A 27,705-nucleotide genomic window follows, 5' to 3' on the forward strand; every position below is an offset into this window, starting at 1 on the left:
GATCTAATCTATACATACATTACATACATATCTCTAATTATTGAAATGTTAACGCGTTCCATATACATGCTTGCAAGTAAGTAATGCTTGACGCAAGTTCATTGTTTACAATTGCTGCTAAATATGGCATACACGGATTGTATACACCACTGATCTACACTAACAGTGGTATACACCTCCTGACGTCACGCGGTATGTGATGTATCAATATTTCTACGAATACAGACGTACGTAAGTACAGTTCAACGTGAAAATTGAAGTTGAAAGTCACCTTGCCCGGCGAGTTGGCAAAATACCAACTGACCATTTTCTTTGCTCTACATCGGGAAAGTCCATAATAACGAACAATGCTATCATCGAGAATACAGGGTATTAAACACGTGGTGAGTTTTTAAATTATCCAGAGTACACAGATTTCGGCAGCAATTTACATCATCAACTTTCAAGTGCCATTGAGGTTTACGAGATATAGTATCACAGTAAGTCAAAGGTTTAGCTTAACGTTAGGCCTATAGGCGAGGCCGTTGGAAAAATGTTAGGCTCAAATTTTAAGCCATGGTTTTTATACAGTTGACCAACCTAGGGCTTACTCTAGGCCTAGTAACAGTTCTTGCAAATCTGGTAATACACTTAAAAGCGCACATCACATCAGAAGCGCTTTCCATCTTTGCTGGTCAGATCCTTCAGACCTTCACATATACTTGAGAGCTATTGACATTGTCTGTTCAATAAGGGTGGTGTACTTGTTTTTCACTAGATGATCAGTTCAATAAGCATTGCACTGGTGCTTATTTGGAGACCTGTTCGTCGGACGTCGGTTCAATAAGTGTTGCACATTACTTACCCAATCGTCGGTTAATTAACTGGTTGTCAATTTATTAAGGATGCCGCTCTTATTAAACTCATCGTCGCTTAAATGCATGTGTAATTGTAAAGCTGTTTTAGCAGTTCGCATGGAGATAGCAAACGCTGCATTTCGACGATTTATAAAGAAAAAGTTTAAAAATATTTGTAAGATTAGGGCTATAAAGATGGACTGTGTACCCTCACCAGAAAGAAATCCTTGGTACACAAGCCCATCACTTATTTAAGTCTCTTTTTTTTTTGGGGGGGGGTTGTGGGTAGGGGGAACAAATGCTATTAAGATTTAAAGTAGAGTGTTCATTTTCATTAGTTTAAATACATTGAAGTAATACAAGTATGTGCTTTTGACAGAAAGTCTGCATTAGGCCTTATAGTGGTAAGTGTAAAAAATGATTAAACTAGAGTGTTCATTTTGATTAGTTTAAGTATACATTGAAGCAATACAAGTATGTGCTTTTGAAAGAAAGTCTGCATTAGGCCTTATACTAGTAAGTGTGGAAAATTGTTGTTCTCGTCATGCTGATATAGTGCGAAATGCTGTGATTGTTGAAAAGGGCTTGAGTTAGAAAAAAAAATCCCGATCGTTACCACTCGTATTTCTTCTACAGATGTCTTCATGGAATATGGAGACAAGCCTGTCTTTGCATCATATTTTTTTTCTTTTTGACTATCATACAATTTGAATTGCTCATTGATCACAGGGTTGGTGCAGGTTGCATAACATCAGCAATTTGTGAAAGTCACTATTTTGGAACCGTGTAGTAATTTTGAAAACGAGTAACAGCAATGTAGGACAGGTGTGTAAACACTAACTGAGGTAATTTAGACGATTTGACTGTTCAGACTGGATGCATGAGACAAATACTTTCCTCTATGGGTTGATGAGTCTCTCAGCTCACACAGACATGGACTGCGATTGGGTGAATAAGCAAGAGTGCCATGTGTATTTACAGTACCCGGCAACTGGATAAATAGCCACAACCTATTACTTAACCTAGGACATTGTTTTTACAGCAACAGAGTTGTTTTGTCATTTTCAGTTGCTATATTGAGAACAAGACTCCACATACCTTAGTGACAGTTAAAATAATTGGAAGAATTCAACCAGGGGAAGATGGGACCTGATCCGTATTTTCTGCTGAAATCAAATTGTTAGTATTAAGCCTACAGTAGGTCATCACATGGTCACAATCAAATGTTGGGGGTAAGACATTGTGTGTATAGACTTAAGTCGGAATTTGTTTTCTCCCCAAAACAAGATAGTTCATGATGTAATTATCAACTTCAAGAAAAGGACTAGGCCATCATTTGTCTTGGTAAGCTACTGTACAGTAAATTGGTGTCAGGCCTAAGTTAGGCTTGGTACAGTATAACTGTTCAAACAATTTAACAAACTGTAATTTAGGGCATGAAATTGCATGCATGATGCTTGAAAATCCACAGACCACGGTTGTTTCAACCTTGTCAGTAATCAATTTGGGCATCATTCAAGTGATTGTGTGTTCCTTTTTTAAAATATATTGATAAGCTTACCTTGCACGTAACTTCAAATGTACTGTCAGCCTATATACAGTAACTAGTGTTACCCAGGTCTTCGTGAGTTTAAGTGTACAATCTTCAGTACCGTGAGGTTATCTTTGAATGCAGATTAGTTCAGAGGAAAGATGCTATATGCCAAAACTTGTATACTTTTTTATATTTATCACAGAATGATAAAGGTAGAGGGCATTTTATTACAGTTGTTGAGCAGCAGAAATTCAATTGGAGACTAGAAATCTGGTCAAAAAATACTCCCAGTCCAAACAAAAGATGTCCACCTAGTCCACCTAGACATTTGTAATGAGTCAGGCCTAAAAGTTCACAATTTGAGCCATTTTCTAATAAATGCCATCTACTGACTAAAATCAAGTTTCCATATTTCAATTTTCCTGATTTAAGACACATCAGTTGCAGTACAGGCTTATAAGAGCAGCCCAATAATGCTTGCTGATAATTTAAGCGCTTAATTAATACAAGGCTTAGTTAAGTTTTTGTGTTTGGAAATCATGTTGATTCTTTGGCTGTAGATTATTTACCAACTCATCATGTGGTTATGTTCTTAATGTCCACTGACAGAAAATTGCAAATGCCTATATTTTCTTCTGCTGGCAAAGAGTGAATCCACTGGTATTTTTATAAACCAGTTAGTAGCCTCTAATCTCAAGCCTGTTGAATGATACATTTCAGTAGCATTGTCCATCATTTTTGTACCCATTTTTACTTCCAAAAAGAAATGGAACCATTATTGCATGTTTCTTTGTCTTGCCATTTCTTGGTGATTGTTCGGACAAGTTTCTCAAATTATGATAATAATTGCTCTGTTTAAGTGTAAAATACAAAAATAATTTTTTTTTTTTAGCTTGATGTTGTTGTCCTAAAAATTTAATCAAATGCAGTGTTTGCTGTGGTATGAATATAGTGACTGTGTGCCAAAGCCTAGATTCTAACTCCCTATACTGCATGCATGCTCTGAGATGTCACCTTTCTAATTGTGTACTCTATAGACAGGCTATGTACAGTATTGTAACAAGCTGGTCGTGTTAAAACCTGGAAGAAAACTGACTAATGTTGACAAGAATCAATGCCACATTTACTTCCGAATGTGTCTGTAACACTATAGTCTTGCAACTTCCCTGTACTGTGTGGAGTCTGTTCACTTCTGTTAAAGAATTTTACTTCACCGTTCTATCAGTGTACTCCGTAGACATTCAGCTGACGAGCCAACTCTTTTAATTTTAAGGAAACTGACCAATATTGACATTAAAAAAGTGCCATCTAATGTAAAGGTGCGTCATGTTGCAACGTGTGTGTTTTTAAGGAGGCTAGCGATAGTAGGAAGTTTAGAAAACACTTATCTATGTTTTTGCTATAACATTCAGTAAAAGCAGCAAAAGAATATGACACGTTTCATAATCATTCCGTACACACAGCATACTGTAGCAAGCTGTATAGTTTATCTAAAACACAGCCAGATGGTTCTACAGTGCAATCAGGCTGGTATTCAGTACAGTATAAACAGGTATCAGGGGGATTGACATGGGAGGCAATACATCTTCATTGTTTATGATCACCTACTACTGTAGGTCACCTCTATGGACAAGGTCAAAGTGTTCCTACCCTGAAATTTGAATGTGATATGAGAGAAGAAACTGATGATGTAGTAAGATTAAGGTTGCCTTCTTACTGTGATTCTATTGCACCTGTTACTGTAGGTCATTTCTAGCCTATAGTTGCCTATGTACAATAGTAACTTTGAAGATATCACCTGCCTTGATCTACAGGGTATACCAGTTGGCAGGCTTGGCAGTGAATTACTACTGTAGGGCCAAATATGTTACTGGACTGTTTCGGTGTTTACCATAACTTATTTTTTATTATTGGTAGCCTGGAGCAAAGAGTATTGATTTCAAGAAGGAACCTATTATTATTTATTGTAGTTTTTGACATATAGGTCAAAGGTCGCAAGATCATGTGGCTGTTTTGTTAAAAAAGGACTGTATTAGTTAGCCTAACAAATTGTGCTAGCATTACCCTGAGCATGGTTAAATTGAATGGAAAATCTACTATAAAAGGAAAACAGCTGGTTGTCATGGTTACCAGTTTAAAGTGTTTTAAATGCCCAAAATGGCAAATATGGAGTTTTTCAAATGAAAGGGGCCAAACAGCATTTTGGTACTTATTGCTAGCAATAATTTTAAAGCCTATCAATTTAAGAGTAATAGTAGTTGAAAACTGTTAAATACCCTGATGAAAATTCCTTTCAATCATATTCATGTTGTTCAGCCCTACTCAAGGTTGTATACAAGTTGGTGAAAATTTGGAATGTTTTTGCCATGTTTCACTCAATCTAGTGAGTATTATTCAAAATAATATCTAGGTATTGAACCAAGACATTTAACACCAAAGAGCACTCAGTAATATAAAAAGAACAGTTAACAAATAGGCCCACTTGCTTTTTCTGGGCCGCGGGGGGGGGGGGGGGGGGCTTTTGCAACCACATATAATAATCAAGGTCAAGAGTTTCATTGTTTAGAAGCTTGTCAGAACAGTGTTTGTGGTTTACGTAATAAACAATTCGAGAATGAAGTTAAGTAATTAATACATATACGGTTACCTTCCCAATTTTCAATGAAAAATGATGGTTTTCTGTATATTTTACTAAATTAGCAATAATATTGGATACATGTTACATTGTTGCCTACGACTTATACATTTCCAAAGGGTCGAGTTTGTTTGAAAATACAAGGAACAATTAACCAAGTCTCAGTGTCTTCTTAGCCATACATGAAGATTGTCTAATAATTAACTTAAATGTCACTTAAAAAAATTGAACTGGACGGTTTGGGTTTCAGTAACCAATGAGAGTTCCTGATTTTACATCAAGTACAGTACAGTGTCACAGATTCCTGAAGGCTGTCTGATGTGTCTCAGGGATCTCCAAGGTTCCCTCGCTGATTGCAGTGTGGCCTGACTGCCAGGAAATGCAGTCAAATGTTTCCTGGTATTGTTGAGAATATTTTGTGGCATCAGTCGTTAATTGGTCATACTGTACTTGGTGCCAGCCTGATGGTCTCCATCGTTTGGAGTATCCGTAAATTATTTTCATATAAAACTATCTGAAGTTAGAGCCGTGAAAGTTAAATTGGATGTCCGAACTGTGAATTCCTTTCTCAATCTTGTGTAGTGTGTACAGTACCTGTAAGTTAATATTGTGTGACTCTTTTGAACAGATACTGTAGGTTAACAGGTGTCTTTCTAGGGTCTGTGAATCCAGTACAGGGTATCAGCTTATCAGGCCTATCAGCCCTTGAAATTCTTATCAAGTGTAAAGTGCCCACACAGCTCTCTGAACAAATAGCGGTAATTGGGGGCACAGTCCAATCGATATCATGCTTACTGTAAGTATCACACAGTCCAATCAAGAAACTTGAAACTTATTGGATCTTCGTTTTTGTTTTAATCATAAGTCACAGAGAACAGCGTCTGTATAGTAGTTAAATGGTTGACAAGAGATCTTTATAAGTCTAATCTTGATATCCAGGCAACTGACAGTACAATCAAGTCTCTTGTACAAACTCATAACCTCTGTCATTTACATTATATAAGGATTCTGGATGGCATAAAAGTTGTTTGCTCTACTTTGTCAGGTTGTCCAGTTAGCCTGTTTGCATGCTTGTTTGTGCTTTTTAGTCCTCTTTCATGTTACACTAGTACTAGTTAGAACTGTCTAGTGTGTAAGTGTTAGGGTTGTACTGAAACCAACTGGAGTAATTTTTCTGTCTCAGCGTTGTTGTTGACATCTCAGTGAACGAAGCGACAATTAACTCTGTTTCCATATCGAAATCCTACTACTGTAAGTACATGAAAGCTATCAAGGTACTGTATCTCTTAATATTAAGTCACTCTGAATTTTGTGAATTCATCCTTTAAACAGGTCTGTGAAATTGCCCTTGTAAACCTTGTCTGATTAGTATGCCTTCAAAGTTTATTTATGATGTATACATGTTTACAAGTCGTTCATCTTTACAGCTCTTGTTGCCAGGTTTAGATACAGCACGGAGAAAGATGGTAGTTTTGATTGTTCTTTAAATAATAAATACATATTTAGGTTTCCATACGTGACATTTTGATAATGTACAAAGCACAGACCTTGTCTCGAGCTGCTCACTGCTGTGTCACTTGTACTCTTACTGGAAAGTTTGAATAACCTTTCCAGTTACTTCTTATATGTGATAATGCCAGGGCTGTTTGTTTAAAGGTAGTCAGTATGTAGGCCCCAAATTATAGCATGCTATAATTGCTAGAAGTTTTCAAAAAGTACTTTCCTGGAGGTCTTTACTCTGCAAATTGTTCTCAGACATTTTTGAGGAACACACAAGATGACTGCATGTCCCCAGTGAGGAAAATTTCACCGAAGGTCGTAATATTTATAGTTAAATAATTTTGACCAAAGGTGACCATATTTGAATATCTAGCATATTTGGGGCCAATACTGCATATTACCTTTAATACAAGGGTTTGCTACACAACTTTGGTATCTTATCTACTGTACAGTAAGTTGAGCAGTATTTGTTATTTCCCAATTTCACATTTTGACATGTCTTTAAATTTGCCCATAGATTTTCATACCTGTATATAAATTTTTATCCACCTTTTTTCTTGCGTTCATTTCACGGATGGTCTCTCTAAGTTTATCAAATTCATCTTACTATCAGCAGTTTCAAATGCCATGGTAGAAAAATGAAGTCCTTTGCCAGGAAACTTCTCTGTATTTCTAAAGAAGCTGAAGGCGGACAGGCGAGTGTCATGCAGGTGATTATTAAATAAAATCTTGCTACAGTCAGTGTAGAGAATACTTCAATAGTAACTTACTATTTCCAAACCAGCTTCGCAAATATCCTGCTGCTTCGCCAATTGCATGACTAGATAGTATATATTAATTTCCTGGGGAAGTACTGTAGCCTTACTGCAACTAGGACCAGCAGAAAATTTGTGTCAGACTTCAGATTTGTGATGGATTGTTCATTCTGAGTGAACTAGGAATCGTCATTTCTTAGTTATCTTGAAGAAATGTTTGAAATTAAATCGAGAAAAGTAGTTTACTTTTAAACTCCATAAGTTTTGAAAATTGTAAACAATTGTTAAATAATTTCAGTTTTGGAGAAGGAGTTATTTCACTTTTCTTTGGTATATAGTCATAATTTATGAAATTGAAAATATAGCTGAATCAGAAAAGTTCAACACCGTTAACTATTTTTGTGTATTTGATTATTAGAGATAGAGTGCCATCAATGGTTTGGAAACTTTTATTTCTGAAACTAAGTACTTCAATCAAACAGGGCATTATTATTATCTTTTTCATTTTGAGTTTGTAATTTCTTGGATGAAATTGAATTTTCTAACAAAACAGAGCAACATTGTGGACTATCGAGTGTGCTCAGCTTTACGGCCTTAAATCTCGAAATATGCTAATCAACTAATTATGCAAAGTAGCCAAATATTTTGTATTTGCTCATATTCCTACGGTAAACATACCAAAAAAGGATTTGTAGATAGAATTAGTAGTTACTGCTGGTTATAGTTTTAGTAGGTGCAGTAGTTTCTCCATCGTCCATATCAATGCACTGTTTTAAGTGCACAGCTATATCCAAGCTCATCGAAATGTACTGTCCTCTCGCTGTCCAATTATAGGGCTCTCAAAACCAGCTTTACCTGCGCACCTTTGTACCTCAAAATATACTCTGCTGCGACTTAGCCTAGGCTTTAACTTTGTGTCACCTCTTGTTCAGTTGGGTGCTGCTGTAGTTTTGTTAATGTTTAGATGGCTTAGCCCATGTTACTACATAATACGTTATAAGTTTACTTTGCTTTTATGCGTACCTTATCACCTTCCTCCCCACAACATACAATAAGAACTCTTGCTCTCGATTCTAGAGTGAACTGGTGAACTGTTTTAACATTCTAACCTCTAAAGTAGTGACTGGTCACTTCTGATCAATTATACCACTCAAAGTGTCTACCACCTCATTCTACCACCCAAAGTAGTACCACCTCATACCACCCAAAGTACCACCTCGTTCCACAACCTCATGAATTCTACCACCTCGTTCTACCACCCAAAGTATCTGAAAGGGATTTTCTAAGTGGACTTTAATATCCCTGACTGTACAATCTGTGTCACAGTAAATTAAAGCAAACTTTGGTCACTTGTGTTTGGAATGAGAGAACCCACATGTATGGTTTTGTGAATAGAGAAAGTAAGGAAACTAAATCTTAGGTACCTTTAAAGAGCAGATTGAATGGCTTGATAAAAGCATAAATTTTAAGTTAATAATTAACTTTAAAGAAAAGTACAGTTCTCAACATTCCCTGAGAGACTTTATTTGTGAAAATTAAACATACTTTTCCTGTCCTAGCATGAAAACCTGTTGCTGTGTAAGCTTTACACATACTAGTAAACCTAGGCGGCTCTACTTCTTTCAACCAAATACCATTCTACTGTAAGTGTTCTAATTTGGGGTAGCAAGTATTGATGGAGTTCTGAATGTCGTCCCTTATAGAATCATTTGTGTTCCTGTGTAAAACAGAACTTGCTATATATTTTGTTTATGCATCTTTCAACTTGTATGACAATTTGATCATTTTGCATCTAGCATTTTGGGATCTGATCTGATACTGGAAAAATTATGACCTGCAGAATTGCTCATTTGCATAATTAAATAAATTGTCCGTCTGACAAATCGAACCATAAGATCAAAACTTGTACTCTCCCACAGGCCACAGCCGCCACAGTAAAGCTTTTCAAACCCTTACATATTGACCTTTTAATTAACCTTTTCTGTCAGTGTATCAATGACCTATGACATGCCTTGCTTGCCTCCAACGTGCCTCCATGCTATCTCACCCCTCCTCCCTGCAACCCTGTCTCTCACTTTTCTCCATGCATGAATTGTTTGCATAACTTGCAATTTTTTTTTCTCAGCAGAACATGGCTTTAGTTTGTTTTTCAGAGCTTAACTTAAATGCGATATATCACCTCAAATCCCCTCCATGCTGCCTCCTATCCCCCCTGGCCCATAACCACACACATCTCATCTCCTTGCAGGTGCTACTAATCTTGCTATTTGTTACCGATCATTTATTTCATCTCTGTCTTAGTCTTACCTGTCTTCATTCAATTCCCTTTAAATCTGTTTCTAATTTACTCTGAAGCTAGAAAAGTTTCAATGGATTTTCTAAGAGAACAAACATTATGGAAACACTCTACCATGTCTCGTAGACTCGTACTGTTGCTGGAGACAGTAATTCTAACCTTACAGACTGGTTGATCCCTTAATCGTACAATTTAAGAGAGTTACTGCCAATGGCTATGTACATTGTACACCACATGATCCGACCAGCAACTTAGTCTGCAGTCTATAAATGAATCGTAAATATTGCACGTGATATTTTGTACACTAAAGTTCTAAATTGTATTGTAAATATGGTATGACGTATTTTATTGCTTCGTTATTAAAGTAACGAAATACACAATTGTGATCATATTCGACACAGACAAGTTATATTGTTATCCTTGATGTTATTATAAATTTGTCGCAGGCTTGCCACTCTGTCTGAAGTACAGTAGGGTGGCATCTCTTTTGTTTCTTGGATACCATGAGTTGCCATGTACAGTAATCATGGGTGGCATCTATGGTCATTCTTGGTAACACCATATTTTGTATCATCATGTTGTAAGATGGCATCTCCTGGCCTCGGACCTGGTTATAGGGATGAGTTGCCCTGTAGTCATAGGGAAGGGGGAGGGGGAGGGGTGCATCTTTGTTTATACTTGGCAACAGTAAATCCTTTTTATGAAAGGGCATCTCCGAGCTCTGGTCTTCTGCATCTTCTTGCTCATATTGCTTCCTACATGGTCATTATTATAGTACAGTATTGTTTTGTATATGACATGTACCACATGGTCCCATACATGTTTTCAGAAGTATATACTGTTCAGTACAGTAGCTCTGTTTGTAAATACCATACAGTTATATCCTTCATAACTACTGTACAATATGAACCTGGTTTAAATGTCTATTAGTGTACCTAACCTAATCACAGAATTGTTTACAGTACATGTGTTTTGTAATCTGATGAGAGAATCCCTGGTTTATCCTAGACTTTTAAAACAATACAACTAAAAGTAAAACATTTTCCCCAAACCTATGACTTACTCGAATCTCTTTGGAAGTTTTGTTGTTGAATGTTTGGTTGAAATGTTGCCTCTAATTTCTAACTCTGTGGAAAGTGGACTTGTGTATGAACACTATTCTAAATGTCTAAATAATGATGTTGGCTTGTTGCCTTTGGGTGGTACCACTACCTATGATGCAAATCTGAGCAACAATCCATATGAAATGAAATGTCCTTGAATGATAACGTCATTCACACATGTAGGTAAGAACACCATGATTAGTTACCCCATGTGCTGGCAGACTTCAGAACTGGAAAATATTTTATGATTTATTGCAATGTAGTACTGTGTGAACCAAAGTCACTGTTGTGGTCTGTTGTAGTGAAAGTCATCTTCATTGTGCTTTTATGCATCACCCCACAAATAACAATCGCGTGTGTGAACGAAAGTAGCTGGAATTTGGTATATAGAATGAGGCGGAAGTGACACACACATTGTTGTATTGACTTGAAAGGCTTTAGCCTTGAAGTGACCTTCATAACAAACAACTAATAGACATCATGTGTGCTCTCAGATTCCATGACAAGGCACTCTACTGTAGTGTATTGCTCAGTTGGTATTACTTTATTTATATTCACTTCAACTGGGCTTTTTGGAAGCGTTGTTTTATGTTTTATATGTGTTCATGAAGATTGGAATTAAAGCAGCATTTTGCGTTTGGTCGCCGTTTACTACTTTTTTGACATGTCCATCGAGTTTTTTACATCAATCACAAAACAGCAAACTAAGATATTAGCCAAGTTTTTCCCTGCCAACAACGTTAATTGGCGAGTAATTAAGGATATTTGAAGATAATTAGAAAAGTGTCCACGACAAATTCCACATTTAAAATTAATCACGCACAGTTCCCCCCAACCCACTAGTTTGAATTCAACCAATCAGAGATGCAGGTTTAGTTATTAGCCGTTGCTAAAAATAGATTCAAGACTTTGCGTTGGTACAACCATGGAGTTGTTATGGAATTCCCTGGTACAACTGCCATATAGACTGTACACAATCGAGCATGGTGTTGTATTATGTATTGGTCAATGACGTTCATAGTGTTTAAATATTCATATTATGGGCGAGGTTTATTGGGATCCCAACGGAAAATATCAACGTAAAATCCAGTCCTCAGTAAACATACGTAATATACTTTGTTAAGGTTAAGATCAGAAGATGCATGTAGACATGTACTAGGCACACATCATAGTACTTTTACAGTACCTACAGAATGCTATCATAAATTCAATATCAGACAGCTGGAATCATTTCTCATTCAAGTACTTGAGTGGGCAGTGGAGTTGTTATGGAATTCCCTGGTACAACTGCCATATAGACTGTACACAATCGAGCATGGTGTTGTATTATGTATTGGTCAATGACGTTCATAGTGTTTAAATATTCATATTATGGGCGAGGTTTATTGGGATCCCAACGGAAAATATCAATGTAAAATCCAGTCCTCAGTAAACATACGTAATATACTTTGTTAAGGTTAAGATCAGAAGATGCATGTAGATGTACTAGGCACACATCATAGTACTTTTACAGTACCTACAGAATGCTATCATAAATTCAATATCAGACAGCTGGAATCATTTCTCATTCAAGTACTTGAGTGGGCAGGCTACGTTATACTGTAGTTCTTCCTCAGACTGATCCCAAGGGAACTTCTTGTAAGAGGAAAGTGTCTTCCCAGCTGTCTTAGTCTGTTATTTTTGTCAAGTTTGTATTCCATGCCAGACAACCACTTTTAATGAAGTAGAAGTACTGTACTGTATTGTACAGTGTAACAAATATTAATCAATGCTATTCAGAATGTATCAGCTTTCACTGCTTCAATTTACAGCTAACATTTTCATTTATTTATTTCCCAGTCTTATCATAGAACTTTACTGTGTGTACACATGTTTACTTTGCTATGTACAACACTCAACACTGTAATAAATACTACTTAGTCTAGTTCAGCAAGAGTTATTTTTGAACTATGCATGTAATTTACCCTCAGCTGTGTCAATGCATGTCCTTCGTAAAGCTGCTGGTTTTGAAAATAAGCTCTTAATAAACATTTGTATAAATCTGGACATTTAAGTGGACAAATTTAACATGTAACTTGCAGAATATATTCTGCTTATACTATTTGAGATCCAGTTTGACTGTTGCGCTAATGAAATGCACGTTTTGGCCTTTAAATATAAAAATAACTTTATTATTTTTACCTCAGGACCAGCATTAATGCAAACTTCTAGCTTCATTAATTTTCAAATCGTTCGGGATTTAATAGAAAAGGGTTGAAAAGCTTCTCTTGCTCTTTCTTTGCTGGAAGCAAATTGAAGAATTTTGTGCTAAATTGATAATGATGATGGTGATGGGGTGTATACAGTACATATATGTGTGTTTGTATGTATTTATGTGCATATGCTGTGTATTCATGTCTTCGGATGCAAACACAGCAAGATAGATCAACTTGAGAGGTCATCAGTATTGGCCCCCCAAAATATGCTAGAAAATATGCTAGAAAGTTAGATGATGATTGCTAGTGCTTTAAATTTCAACAAGCTTTTTTTTTAATGAAATTCTACAAACCTGATATCTGAACTGAGACATTTAATCGTCTCTTTTATTACAATCCACAATGTCTGGGAATAAATTTGGGGAATCAGTAACTTCGAGGAGAGTACGTTTTGAAAACTTGGAGCACTTGTAACTCGGACCCAACGATACTGATGACCTATAAATTGGACTAAGGGATACATTGAAGTCACTTAGTCGTCCTGAACTGCTTTCTCAGGCTTTTGTGTCCTGCTGAGGAAAAATGGTCACCTCCATGCATGTGTGTATTTTGTTAAAAACCTTGTCCAAACTTAGAATGTACACCACAATGTCAAAGAACAGTTTCTTGAGTATTTCTGATATCTTGAAATTTAAACTACATAATATATTCTTAGTCTGTTAATGGCGGATGACCAGTGTTTAATCCAAAAGGCGATATTCAGTTTCATTGAATCGGTATATTTGGCTTGAAGGGGAGAAAAAAATAATAAGACAAAAGTAGCTGGGACCGTTGATCTCTGTTCTCTGTGCCTTACCGCTTTTATGAAAGCCAGTTCATCAGATAGCCATACATATTTTGCTTTTAATATCATAATTTTGTGATAACTCATGTCTCCCCTTGGTTTGATTTTTTGTTTCCAGATGAGGCACACAGTAGCCATCACGTACAAGTCTGTGGGGACCCAGACCCTGGTGGACCGGGGAACCCAGACTGCCCCCATTCTGGGCGGGCGTATGTTCTCACAACAGAAGTCGCTCTCCAAGTTTCCAGTGCCACCTCTGCAACAGACTCTCTATAAATATCTATTACAACTCCAGCCTCTCGTTGGACCAGAAGAATACGAACAGACCAAACAAGTGAGTCTTTCGACGAAAATGTTGTTACTTTGGAAATTCAACTTTTGCTATCACACATTTTGCAGTGAGATCATTTATTCGTGGGGATCTTTCCAATTTTACCTCACAGAGAAATGAATATTTAGAAAAATAAGTTTCTAACAATTTTGTGTTTTTGTTGGTTGTTAAATTCAAAAGGCAGTGGCTTTACATTGATTACATTAGAATATACACTCATGTCATTGGGGAGAAATGGATTTGACAGAAGTGTTAGTATCTAAAAAAAAGGAAAACTTTTAAATATTTTAAAAATGGTGTTTGAATACCACTTAAAACCTCATCGCTTTTCATCTTCATCTTGAATTTGTTCATATTTGTAGTATACGAAAACTTCCAATGATTTACTAAATTATATCGTCTTTTACTAACATCATATTGTACCTGAGTATATGTTTTCTCTCTTACCTTTACTTCAGATCGTGGACGACTTTGGAAAACCTGAAGGAATGGGCGAAAAGTTGCAAATGGGCTTACTCCAGAAGTTCAAAAGGAAAGATAATTGGGTAAATAGAAAAGATTAAATTTATACTGGTACTTAAAAGGTACTACTTAGGGTTTTTATTAACTTTGTGATGATGCTCCAGTCAGACCATTAATAACATTTTAATACTGCAGTTGCCTTCAGGTTTCTAAAAGATATTGTACAGTAAACAAGAATTAGCATTTTATTACAAAATCTACCCTAATCACCATACTACAGTATAGGTACAACCTGTAAAACAAAGCTTGTTATGGGTAAGAAGATGGGTCACCATAAAATATTGCACATTTTGTGGATAAGAAAAGTAATCCACTTCGCAAGATGCCATAAATTTTTTCATAATTTGTCATCTGAATATTTTCAAGGTAATAGTCGTACAACTCGTTTCCGCATGATAAACACCTAATTTGATTAATTTAATCATAAAGAAGGTCTCAATAATATTCAGACAGTAATACTAAAAAACTACAGCAGGTGGACCTTACAATTCACACTCCCCTTCCCTACCCCAAAAATGAGACAGCACAGAGCACACACCGTTACACTGTTATCAAGAATACCATGAAAGTCACCGTGAAAAAAGCCCTATACCTAGAAGTAATCGACACTTGAAAATGTGAAACAAGAAGATAATCAAGGTCAGATCTGGAGATCAGGATACCAGATAACCGACTGGCCTACTCTGTAAATCAATGAGAGACCAAAGTCCGGGATGGCCTGGATATTATATGTCAATAGGTACTACCCAGTGGAAAGGTGGAGGAACCCTGCAGTGTTTAATGTCGTCAGCTAATGGCGGTAATTAGAATAGATAAATAATGCTGATAAAGTTTGTCTCCCAGATCTGTACAAACTTGGATGAATGATATCCGTCATACCAAGGTGTGCGAACTTGAAATCATTTCTTTGTCGACTTTGTTACGAGTATGTATATAGTTTTGTGTTTTTATGGGAAGTACTTGACAGATGTTAGTTGCCCATCGTAGTGGTAAAAGTACAATGATATCATTGAGGTGCATATTCTCTTCAGCTACTAGTACTTAGCTTATTGTACAGTATGCCCTTTGTGCATATATGCAGATATCATAACTGTAGACCTAGAAGGTTGACACAGATGTCTCAGTAAAGGTATGAACAAAACGGCTGGAAACAGAAAAGGAATATCTGTTCAAAGGAACTCTTTACAGGGATATTTTCGGGTGGCAGACCGCTTACGATGTAAACCTTATATCGTAGAGAACAATATTCCAAACGGTTTGGTGAACCCCCCCCCACCCCTCATCTCTTGAAGATACCCTCATGTTGCCAATTAGTGGATCATCTCAGAAATGATTCTTTTTGGTGAATCCTCTAACTTCTCAGGCTTTTCCCGTCTGTCTGCCATCTTCCCCTTACCCCTTTCCCGACCAAACATGTTAACAAAGACAAAATGCCTGTAGGTAAGATATCCTAAACAAAGGTTAGATTATACATGTATTTTGCAAATCAATAGTCTGTTAACTTTCTTTGAGCAAAATGTAGAGAAGTGTGTGACAGATTTTTACACTTCCCACTTTGCATGTAGATCATCCAATGTTCATTTAAAAAAAAAAGTTGTCGACAACATTTGAAAGCTGTTGAAGAATGTTCTCCTTCCACCCAAAAAAATCACTGTCTGTACCCTGTGTGCTTTCCAGAGCACATCCATTAAACACAATTCCATTGTGGCTAAAATAACTAGAATTTTACTTGTACATACAAGTCTCCAGATAAGAAATCAATCTGTGTTTGTTTGTTTTTTCTTTTGATAAAATTTCCTTTTTATCATTAAACCATTTAAAATAAAAACAAAAACCCTTCAATGTCTTCTCTGGTATTTTCAGTTTGCCGATTGGTGGTCGGATACAGCGTATCTCGGCTACAGAGAACCAGTCGTGGTAAACGTTTCACCAGGGATAATCTTCCCTCGACAAGATTTCAATTCTTTAGAGGGACAAATTGAATTTGCTGCCAAACTCATCGCCGGTCTCTTGGACTACAACTATCAAATTGCTACGTGAGTTACACTATAGTTATACACAGGACAAAGGAAGAGTGACAGAATGGGTTTGAGGCCATATTTGAGATAGAGGGGGGGGGGGGGGGTTGGGTGGAGGGTGGGACGCAAAGTGTTGAACGAACATTTATATTAGAGAAGGGATGGGAACTTTCTCCGTCCGCGTTGAATATCCAGACCGGATACACTTTAGATTTTCAAAAAGTTTTTCTTTTGTTTCTTGTTTTGAATGAGCCATTGTGTTGTTTAACTGTGGTAAAGAGTAATATTGCTTTCCGTAGATTCTGAGCACACCCGGCTGGCAACTAAATACTTCTGAAATTTAATTCTATTCAGAGAGAGGGGGAAACAGGAGAATTGTGTCAGATTTATCCCAGTTAAATGCCTGTATTTCTGCAAATCAATGTTTTGTTCATCCTGTTCTTCCCTAACCTGTCTCATCCATTCTATGTCTGCACTCCCTGATCAACCAAACGGAGCAACCTTTTCACTTTGAGTCACTGTTTGAAGTCTTTATTTTCCTAGTCATGGTCCGCTAATTGCTTTCCACTTGAGTTTGTCATTTATAGTCAGATTACACCACTTTGTCATGACTTTTGTCATAATAAATCAAGCAAACTCCTCTGATGGTTATTGTACTTGTGACAGCAGCCATATCTTTAAACCTTTGGTATGAGGAGCTCTAGTGGATGGCTGAAAAAGTCGGGGGTGGGGGCTCTGTGAGGTCAACTTGGGGTCCACGAAACCTGAATAACTCCATCGTTGTTCTTGTGTACACTGTCAAGATCAAAGACCAGTGCCCAAACCGGATAATAAAAAGACCAACATTTTTCCAGCCTAGAGCCCCAGTTATGGGTAGAACTCAAGTCATTGAGTGATACTTGCTATATTTGTAAGTCTGGCATCACGATACCGGCATTGTCCCTTGGGGGGAGGGGGTGGGGTCCCTCGATTGGCAAAAGATTGAGAAGCTAGGTCTTACAGAATTGCAGTCTAAGCTCTCCTGCAATGTAATGTTAATCCTGTCATTTATCTCTCATGCCTGCAGTCAGACGTTAGCAGTGGACATGCTTGGTGGTCAGCCGCTATGCATGGACCAGTACCACAAGATTCTAGCTGCCTGTAGGATACCCGGAGTCAAGAAGGACAAGTTTGTCGTCTTTCCTCCGTATCAAGTCAATTCACCGAGACATATAGTCGTAGCTCACAATAATCACGTAAGTCATCTAAACACCCTGGTATTCAAACCTTTTGTTTGTTTTTGCTCGGCGACCCCAGTCGTCACCTCAATGACCTTGGTGACCCCAACCTTACCTCCATGACCTTGGTGACCCCAATATTCAACTCCATGACCTGGTGACCCTCTAGTGGCTAATGTTCTGACCAGAGGAATGGGTTTATGTTTCATATGGCTGGTATATTGATGAAGTGGTGCTGTGAAAAAATTAATCAATTTTGAGGAGTTAGGCAGAAAGGCTCATGCCATTTCGCGCATTTCATTTCTGATTTATCAAGAGGAGGAGATATTTGTAGAGCTTTGTGTCAAAAAGATTTGTCTAGAATAGATCTGTTAGTATGCTTTGAATTGATTAGTGAGCAAAGCACCAGTACTATAATGACTTGAAGAAGTTTCACTTGCCTTTCACATGACACGATTAACTCTGCTGGTGAATGCATTACTCACTGGACGTTAAAATACATGCGATCTTTGTCCTGACTGATGGTGTAGTAAAGCTCACTTAGTAATGTGAATAGGTGAACATCTCAAAGACAGTGTTGAAACTTGTGGTTAAATGAAATTATGAGTCTGCGATAGAGAAGTAGGTTGAATGAACTATTGAGTGAGTAATTAGTATGTAGACTCACATGTCTCATGCAGTACATGTTATAGTGTGTGGCCGTACATGTGAGGAGGTACTAGATATGTACATATAAGATACAAGATATATACACTGAAGTGCAGTCTTAATCTACAAAGTCATTGCATTATATCTATACAAAAAGTTTGTTAACTCATGCGTATTCAATGATAAGTGTTTAATTTTGAAATGTTTCTGTCTAGGGCATTATTTTGTTGAGAACATAAACAGACTTATTTTTATTTGTCAGCTCGGCTTGTTTGTTTTGTTCTATATTTAAGACGAGTAGCTCATCAATCGACTGACCTTGTAAATCTTCCATTTATCATTTTGATATCAGATTAATATTTGGGTTTCTGTTAATGAAAACCAGAAGAATGTCAGATTCATGTCTGTTGGGATCTAGTGCAAGTCTTGTTGGTTTTCAAGTTTACAAAGCAACAACAGTTTACAGGAGATTACAAGGCTGTTTGATCTTTGGCTGACAAATCTTATCAATGATGTGCCCTTTGTGCCGGAGGTGTAGATAGTTTATCTAAATTACTCACAAGATATCGAAGAGTAAGAAACAAATACGTAGCAATGTTTTGTTTGAAGTATCAGGTGCGTCGGAATGTAGGTTAGAGACTTGAAGCAAGTATACACCATAGGCAGGAAAACTGTGTGGGTTAAAAATGAGGAACTTACCTTGCTTTCTGTCAGAAGACTAGTTAGAGCTGGCATTACATTTCTAGTTGGGAGTATATCATTTTGAAAGATCACACCCCTCTCTCTCTCTCTCTCTGCATTTTAGCCCCCCTCTGTTTGGTCACTTAATACACGACCACTGTTTTTCCTTAAAATGAACCTTCTTAAGTCGATGAAACATTGTGGATAGATCTCGTTTTCATTTTGGGTGTTTTTCATTTTCAGTTTTTTGCCCTGGAGGTTCTAGACGAAGATAAGAAACCATTCAGTCTGAGTACCATCTACCATCAGCTGAAAAACATTATGGACCAGTCTCAGGTCGCTGCAGTCCCACTGGGTTTATTGACCACAGAGCATAGGAACACATGGGGAAAGGTGTACAAGACCATGAAGAAGGGTAAGTGGTCCTCCACGTATGGTCCGTCCCTCGCCCCTGGATTATTATCTCATTAAGTCAACCAATTAAAAGCATCAGAGGGTGCATGTCACAACCAAATGTGGTTATTCCTCAGTGCAGCAACTTGACCAGTTATAAGGGACAAAGTCATTGCGAATCGTTGGTAAGGCACCCCCTGTCAATAGTAGAATGCTGAGGGGGCTGCAGTATGCTGCAGGCAGGCTGCATAGAACGTAACCTTTTGCACTGTGGAGTTGCACACAATTGGCGCTGTTGGTATGCTGAGATACCACCTGCGAGATATAGTACTCTCTATTGTTTGATATGGATTCAGCCTAGGCTGCAACCTTTCTCTTTGACACAGTACCTAAGGTATATAATGTTGAGTTTGTTAGGATCTCAGGACTTAATCTATGTGTTATGCGCTATCGACCGATTTGCGCCATCGATCGATAGCGCTGCGCTATCTAAGGATTCGTAGTTAGCGCAAGCATCGGTAGATCGCGCTGCACTATCAATCGATAGTTCGTGGGTCGTGTAGGATGAGATTTAAAGGGGAACTGCAGGCCTCGTCTACGTGAATACCCTTGACGTAGACTGAGTTCATCTACGTGAATACCCTTTACGACATTGAACACGTTTTCAGCATTGACAACTCGCAGGAACTTGGCGCTTCCCTCAAGGCCAGGAAGGCCGACAATCTGAAAATTCCGTGTTTTGACCCAATGTCGGAAGTGCGAGTCCACCTTGATGCTTGGATGAAGAAGATGAGATTTTATGGCATCGTACTTCTCCGCGCTGATGACTGGGCTCTTCGTTGAAGCAGCTTGGTGGTCGACGGTGTCCTGCATGTGATCTCGAAAAGCTGGCTCTTTTACCATGTTTACGAATATCGTCACTATATATCAGTACCGGTACCATATGCATGAGGTCGATAGTCACTGTTGGCCCAATCACATCAGTAATTTAGCAGATTTCTTAGAACCAAGGCCTGAAGACATATGATACAACCTGATACATATGCCTGATTCAGCAATGGATTTAGGTTATATATCTCCATGATACAACCAATTTATTGGAACTCATTGTATCACTATCAATTGATAAAAGTTTATTGAATTTATCATAAATATTTACATAGAAAATGGTAATTAAACAGGTAATTTTTAGAAAAATCGGTGATGTGTCCATTAAACAGCACTTGGCGTCATCCTGAAGTTTAAGAAAAGAACATTGTCATTATCAAAATAGACATACAATCCGTCGATCTGCCTGCGCCATCGAGCGATACCTGCGCGATCTACCGATGCTTGCGCTAACGACGGATCCATAGATAGCGCAGCGCTATCGATCGATGGCGCAAATCGGTCGATAGCGCATAACATATATACCTAATAAGGGTATGAGAACATAACTTAACTGTCGATAAAACTGTATGATAATGAACAGAAAAGTGTAGCACGGTCGAAATAAGTGATTCTCAGAACAAAGAGTACAGAACATTTGTTACCCGAATCCTTTAAATTTGTTTATTGAATGTGTATATTCCATTTCTTTTACTTTTTAAGAAGTTTTAAAATGTTTCGAAAGCTACAAATTTTTAAAATAACAGGTTAATTGAAAGAAACAATTGCAAATTGAAATTAACGAACATGTATGAACATTGAGACATTGTCAGAGCAAAATACACTTGATATGTTATAGAATTCAATTTGCAATTTATTGAAAATAGCTATACCAGAAGGTAAATAGACAAATTTCTGGGTACCCGGATACCTGACGGGTAACAGCCTCGGGTACCAGGTTCCCAATTTTTGGTACCCGTGTAAACACTAGTATCTACCAATTCTTACGTCGGCAGGCATTTTTCCGATTATGCATCGTTCCTGTCTGTTGGGTAATTGTAGCAGAAGTATCGTTTTTTTTTTCCTTCTTAAAGTCCCACAACCAGCTTAATTTTTCTCTTTCCCTCAAATATCGAACCTTTTTCAGATGCTACCAATTACCATTCCTTTGACAAAATCAACCGTAGTTTATTCATGGTCTGCTTGGACAAGTCCACCCATGCTGAAGGACACTCATTCTACGACAACATCGCCAGGGAAGCCTTGTACGGTGGGGGGAGCAGATCTAATAGCGGCAACCGTTGGTTCGACAAGACACTGCAGGTCAGTGTGATAAAGTCACATATCGTTCGGTGGGGTCTTTGTTTGGCTTGATTTAATTTACATTTTTTATTTATTTTTAAATTTTAGCGTTTTTGTCTGTTTTGGGTGAGTTGGGGTCACAGTGGGGCCAGGTAGGGTCACGTGATGGTGGTTACTCTTGAATCACCAGGCCTTTGTTGTTCACTCTTTTGTTTGATCATACTGATATTTCTTAAATCAGTGGTTTGATTGCCTGTGTGTCGTATTATTTTCTTTTAGAATACCTCGTATATGTTTGACGAAAATAAAAACGCACCATCTTGAACATCTATATCAATGAAAGTGTCTCTCTCACCCCCAACCTGCACTAGCAAATTTGATAGCAATTTTAATTGTTATCCCCACTTACCTATCCACTTACAACTATTGCATTCTCATCTGTGGTGAGTAGTCCTGTTTGGTGCTGCTGATCCTACTTACTCCCCTCCAAGAAATACTCACCCCCACCCCACCCCTCCCACACCCTCTAAGGGGTATAAACATTTGTTAGGAGAACCAGTTACCTGTTTGAGTGTGTTAGATCAATGTGAACTCAAAGTTTGATCCTGAGCATGTATTATTTTGATGCGTTGAATCACATATTCTTACCGGTCTCTCTCTAACCACAGTTTCTGATTCGTCCCGATGGTGGTGTCGGAATGTGTTACGAACATTCATCCGCTGAAGGACCTCCAATTATTACCCTGGTAGACCACACCCTGGATTTTATGTAAGTATTAGTACGACGCGCATAGTAATGACAGTATCATGTAACATCTGCCTGGAAGTATTTTAATAACACTGGTTTGAATCCTGTTGTGGCCAATTTTGTCTTTTTTCACTTGTAGTTAATGTCTATTTTGTAAATCATCATTCAGGCTTGCTTACAAATACATCTTGACTTGGATAACTTTATTTCATGTTTTTTTCTTGCATTTCAGAGCTAATGTCTTAGATAGCATTGATAAACCTGCCGATGAAACAGCAGACATTGAAAGATTAGAATTTAACATTAATTCCAAGACCGTGGACATCATAGATGAAGCCAAGTCTAGGTTAGAAAGGTGAGTTTATATTCTTTATAAGTTTTGAGCACTAAAGAGTGCTAAAGTTGGTGTAAATAATATAAAAACCATTGAAATAACATTTGCCAAACATATCACATATATACACAGTAACAACACTTCAGTGACAATTACAATACAACACACACAATATGCCCCCACCCCCCTTCCCCAACACACATACATAAAGAAATATATCTTTAAAACTGAAATATATGTACAAGGCATTTTAAAATTGTAAAAGTTAAAATTACAATTCATGATTGCCACTCCATACATACATAAATACATTATTTAAAACAAGGTATAAAGATTCACATGAAAAGTTGACTCTACATACGATTAAATATTTTCCCTCGTTTACCAACAAATATGGTGTAAGTTAAATTAAACTTCCTTATCCGACTTTTTATCCATTTGTTGTCAAAGGTAAGTGGGCCTGGGGTTCGAAGCAGGAAGCCTCTGAAGAAAGATCCTGCTAGGATCGAAACGTCAGGCCAACTTACTTTTTACACATTCTATTACACAGACTCTTTAGTGGATAAGCAGTTTGCTAACAATGTTTTTTTTCATTTTGATTCTTATCCTTTTCTCTCTTTAATTAATAACTTTCTCTTCTTTGTTTATTCCATCTACAGTCTCGGTGACGAGCTCCAAATCAGTATCGCCCCGTTCACCGAATTTGGTAAAAATTATGTCAAGAAGCAGATGATGAGCCCAGATGCATTCATTCAAATGGCTTTCCAACTTACCTACTACAAGTAAGTATTCCTTCATCTGACATCTGTGTCAGGGTGGTCACAGCTATTTCTGTTGCAGTTGTTCCCCCCCCCCCCGGCAATGTCAAGATTTACTTTGCCAAATCTGCATTTTACACTCGGGTAACTAGGAATGAAATTTCAACACCAAATTGTGGTTATTTCCAGCGAAGAAGTGAAATTTTTTGTCCAAAACAGGTGGTCCACACACGAGAGCAAAAAACTTCGCTTGACGCTTTAAGTTGGCAATTTTTTCTCAAAATCTTGTCTGCAGAGAGTAGTACGTGATAAGCTCTCATATGAAACGGTAACAAGAAATTGCTGAGATGGCAGACGGCTTTTCTGATTTGAACTAGCTATTACAGATCCTGTAGAGAACAATAGCTATTTCCTTGAACATATCCTTGTGTAAATCCAGCCCTAGGTCCTGCTTTTGCTGGAATTAGGCCTCTACTACCAACTTGAAGGTACACACAGACATGTACACCCAGCCACAATTCTATGTATGTCTTCTCCCAGATTTCCCTGCTGGCTTCTATATCATAACGCAGTAATAAATTTGACATATTTTGTTTCTTTATCTCGACCAGATTACACGGAGAACCGACTGCGACATACGAAAGCGGTTCGCTGCGTAAGTTCCAGTACGGCAGGACCGAGACGATAAGGTCCCTATCGGTGGACTCACAGGTCTTTGTGAAAGCCATGTTGAATGCTGCTAGTCAGGTGAGATATCCACATCTGTCCTCAAGGGTTTATTTAATTCTAAAGATGCTTTGCAGAAAGTTAATAATGTTGTGTAAAAGTAAGTTGGCCAGACCTTTCCAGGATCTTCTTCAAAGGCTTAATGACAAGTAACAGTAACAGAAGGGACAAAAACACACACAGAATACAGACAGGTTAATGAGCATGGTGAACACAAAGAGATAGATGTAAGGGGATTAGTAGACAAGGGATAGAGAGAAGAAAGAAAGAAACCAACAGGGGAAGAGGAGGGGTAGGAGATAAACAGTGGAGGGACAAAGAGAGGATTAAGGGAAGGGGTTAGGGAATAAACTGGAGAAGGACAAAAACAGTAAATAATATTAATAGTGTTTAGAAACTTCCCTTCTGTGTAAGTTAAGGGTCACAAATAGATTGGGTATTTAAGTTTACGAAATAACCACCCCTTTACACACACTCACAGACGCACCAACACTTGTTACAAGTATGTAAAACAGATCTGTGAAATCATTGTTTAATTTGATGTAACTAGCTTAGATTTAATTGTTCAATTAGCTTTGTAAGCCAATGAAGTGTATACCAAGTCTGTCTTACCACACATCATCTGTCTGGTTTCTGTTGGTTTCTGGTGAATGGCTGGTAGCATGCTGCCTGTTTAATCAGCAGTTTGCAGTATAATTCTCCAGGTTGATGTCCATGTCAGGGGATTCATTTATAGTTGACACAAAATCGGATCTTCTTCGTACAACTTATAAGTTTGACCAAAGTTGGAGTAATCAACCATCAGTTGATAGTGGAGTAAAAGAAAAACAACAGGCATTAGAGGTCTAAGGTCATAATGAAGTCGTTAGCATATTTCTTAGATCTAACGTGAAATAAAACAAAAACTTTTCCTGCGAAGCCAAAAGACTTTATATCCTTTGTCTGATTCCGTAGCCTAGCGAAAAAGTCCACCTGCTCAGGAAAGCCGTCGCTGCCCACAAGGCATACACCAAAGATGCCATGGCTGGAGACGGTATCGACCGACATCTGCTAGGTCTCAAGTTGATGGCCATCGAGATAGGGGAGAACGTCCCAGAGATCTTCATGGACCCGTCATTCTCCAAGTCTACGCACTTTAGAATGTCGACGAGCCAGGTAAAGTGGCATATAATACCACAATATATTATGATGTAATATTATAATGATGATAATATAATGCTAGGCTGGGTGTAGCAGTTAGCAAGTCTGTTGCATTGTCAGATCATCTGTAAATGAGATATATACCTAGGGTCCAACCATGCTCAATTGACTGGCCCCCTACTATCAATGGAGGGCCCCTTTGTCAAGTAGGTCTTAAGGTCAAGCGTTTCTGTGAACACCTGGGCAAGACAAATCAACTTACTGTTCTACTGGTTGTGTCTGCAAATCGTTAGCAAAGTGGTTGGGGAGGGGGCAGGGAGCATGCACTGGGGGAAGGTGCAGGGAGCAAGCACTGAGGGCATTAATCATGTACTGGAGGCACTGAAGGTCATCGTGCAAGTCTTACCACCGACCAAATTTTCACAAGAAAAATAGAATCGTTAATATTTATGTTTAATTGAATGCTGGTGTTTTGCTTTGATGTGATTGAGCCTCATTAGCAGCTACACTTTCACCTTCTTTGGGTGGAATACACAATCATTTTTTTCCCTGTGATCTGTCAAAATGAGGAACTAAGCATTTAATTCCTTTCTGGTTTTGTACTCTCTCTCCCCGTAGGTTCCAGCCAAACACGACCTGACCATGTGCTTCGGCCCCGTCGCACCTGACGGCTATGGGCTCTGTTACAACCCTCACCCGGATCACATCAACTTTGCCATCACGGCCTATAACACAAGTCCCGAGACAGACTCCGATAAATTCTCCCGAGCGCTGCGCGAAAGTTTGCTGGAAATGAAGGAAGCGTTAGAAACTGCCCCTCCACAGTCGAGGCTCTGAGGAAACTGATACTAGCCAGACAATTGTATAGCTGATATAAATCGGTTCAGAGACTTCTGTATCGATTGGGGGAAACCTCAACAAAAACGTTGTGAACTGATGAAGGATATCAGCAGTTATTAAAAATCGCCTTACCGCGGCAAGAGTCTTGACTGTTATAAGCCTGGAATCAAGTATTTAACAGAATATTTTGTTTATCTTTTGGTCTCTCCCTATGTTCCTTGTAATATCATAATGTTCAGTATTATAGTTAATTTGGCTTTTCCCATCCCTATCTTGGGAAGTGGGGAAAGGGGATCGGGTGTGTGTGTGTTGAGGGGGGGGGGGGGGGAATTGGGGCAAGGTAATTCAATTTTGTGCAAAAGTTGGGGAACGAATTGATACATTCTTTCTGGAATTTGAGCAAGTTGAACTTAAACTTGAGGTACTTTGCCTCAGTAGACAAGCCTCATTGTAAATTTGTTTTAGGCGTAATCTTCTTTCTTGCCCTGCCTACTAACAGGCATTTTTTTACTACTTCGCTGTTTCGTCATCATAATTGATGTGAGAAGGCTTCACTGATTTAGTTTATCAGCTTTGAAGTTCATGCAGTGCTAGCAATGCAAATATTTGGAGTTTTTCTTATACGCTTTCTTTCGATTTAAATTTTTTTACTTCTGAGTCACAACCGAATTTGAAATCAAGTTGTTTTATTGGTATGTATGGGGCTAATGATTAAATGCTTATGATATTTACTCACTCACAGCTGCATAAGAAATATGCAGTGACCAAAGAAGCGAGTGATGTGAGAAACACATTTTTCCCCAGTGTGAACCTACTCTGATAAATTTATAAATACTTGTGTTATTTCCCTAGATTGTTTACATTGCAGAATAGGTTGGTGGTGCTTTAATTTATAATTCTTAATTGTGCTACTCTGAATCATAAACATACTAAAATTGAAAAAGGTTGGAATTTGTTTTTGTTTTTTTGGTATGACCAAAAAAGAAGAAAAAAGCATGCAACCTTTTATGTCAACAATCACTCACCTAAACCAGGAATTGTCTTTCCTTTGAAGGAGAATGTTCTTGCCATTTTTTTCTGTTTTGTGAAACAGCAACAAGTGTTCTTGGAATATAAGTCAGGAGTTTTGGCGATCATGTTAAAATCCGCAACATTTATTTTTACAATAATCCCCCCCCCCCCACAAAATTCTTTTTGTACAAAGGTTATTAAATTCACCAGTGGATGATAGGAGATAAGAGATTCTGTGTATTGTGTAACAGCAAAAGATTCAAAACCTAATGACAAAAATCCTCAAATAATTTGTGCAATATTAAAAATTTACAGTATGAAGGTTTTCTGTCTGTTGTTTTGTTCATTCACCAGTATTATTCATGTACAACTTTATAAAAAATATTTTGCAACGTTTTCTGTATCGGGAAATAACTAGTAAAACTCCTTAGACATTTTCTGCTCTTTATTAGTCATCATAATCTTAGAAAA

At 37.9% G+C, this 27,705-nt stretch overlaps 1 protein-coding gene across 9 annotated transcripts; it reads left to right on the top strand.

Annotated features, from left to right (window-relative positions):
• The first annotated feature begins 229 nt into the window (after nt 1-229).
• On the top strand, nt 230-27,607 carry LOC139963560 (carnitine O-acetyltransferase-like). Of its 9 annotated transcripts, none has more exons than XM_071964416.1 (14): nt 250-383; nt 7,119-7,215; nt 13,817-14,032; nt 14,488-14,574; nt 16,415-16,587; nt 17,636-17,804; nt 19,359-19,530; nt 21,523-21,698; nt 22,346-22,446; nt 22,658-22,780; nt 23,419-23,541; nt 24,129-24,264; nt 25,198-25,398; nt 26,002-27,607. In XM_071964416.1, the coding sequence occupies exons 2-14, from the start codon at nt 7,144-7,146 to the stop codon at nt 26,218-26,220; spliced, it is 1,968 nt and encodes a 655-aa protein (XP_071820517.1). In that variant the 5' UTR covers nt 250-383; nt 7,119-7,143; the 3' UTR covers nt 26,221-27,607. The 9 variants fall into 9 exon arrangements, with proteins under 9 accessions (XP_071820523.1, XP_071820517.1, XP_071820520.1 ...); XM_071964419.1 differs by having other exon boundaries at nt 339-383; nt 7,122-7,215; XM_071964417.1 differs by having other exon boundaries at nt 375-479.
• Nucleotides 27,608-27,705: the final 98 nt, after the last annotated feature.

This window comes from Apostichopus japonicus, chromosome 22 (assembly GCF_037975245.1).
Source record: "Apostichopus japonicus isolate 1M-3 chromosome 22, ASM3797524v1, whole genome shotgun sequence".
NCBI classification, from domain to species: Eukaryota; Metazoa; Echinodermata; class Holothuroidea; order Aspidochirotida; family Stichopodidae; genus Apostichopus; species Apostichopus japonicus.

Bases quoted from the DNA above. Each gene is read 5' to 3' on its own strand.
- LOC139963560 (XM_071964416.1), top strand. From the start codon at position 7,144: ATGAAGTCCTTTGCCAGGAAACTTCTCTGTATTTCTAAAGAAGCTGAA. The intron at 21,699-22,345 runs GTCAGTGTGATA...CTCTAACCACAG, and splicing joins GGTTCGACAAGACACTGCAG to TTTCTGATTCGTCCCGATGG. The intron at 24,265-25,197 runs GTGAGATATCCA...CTGATTCCGTAG, and splicing joins TGTTGAATGCTGCTAGTCAG to CCTAGCGAAAAAGTCCACCT.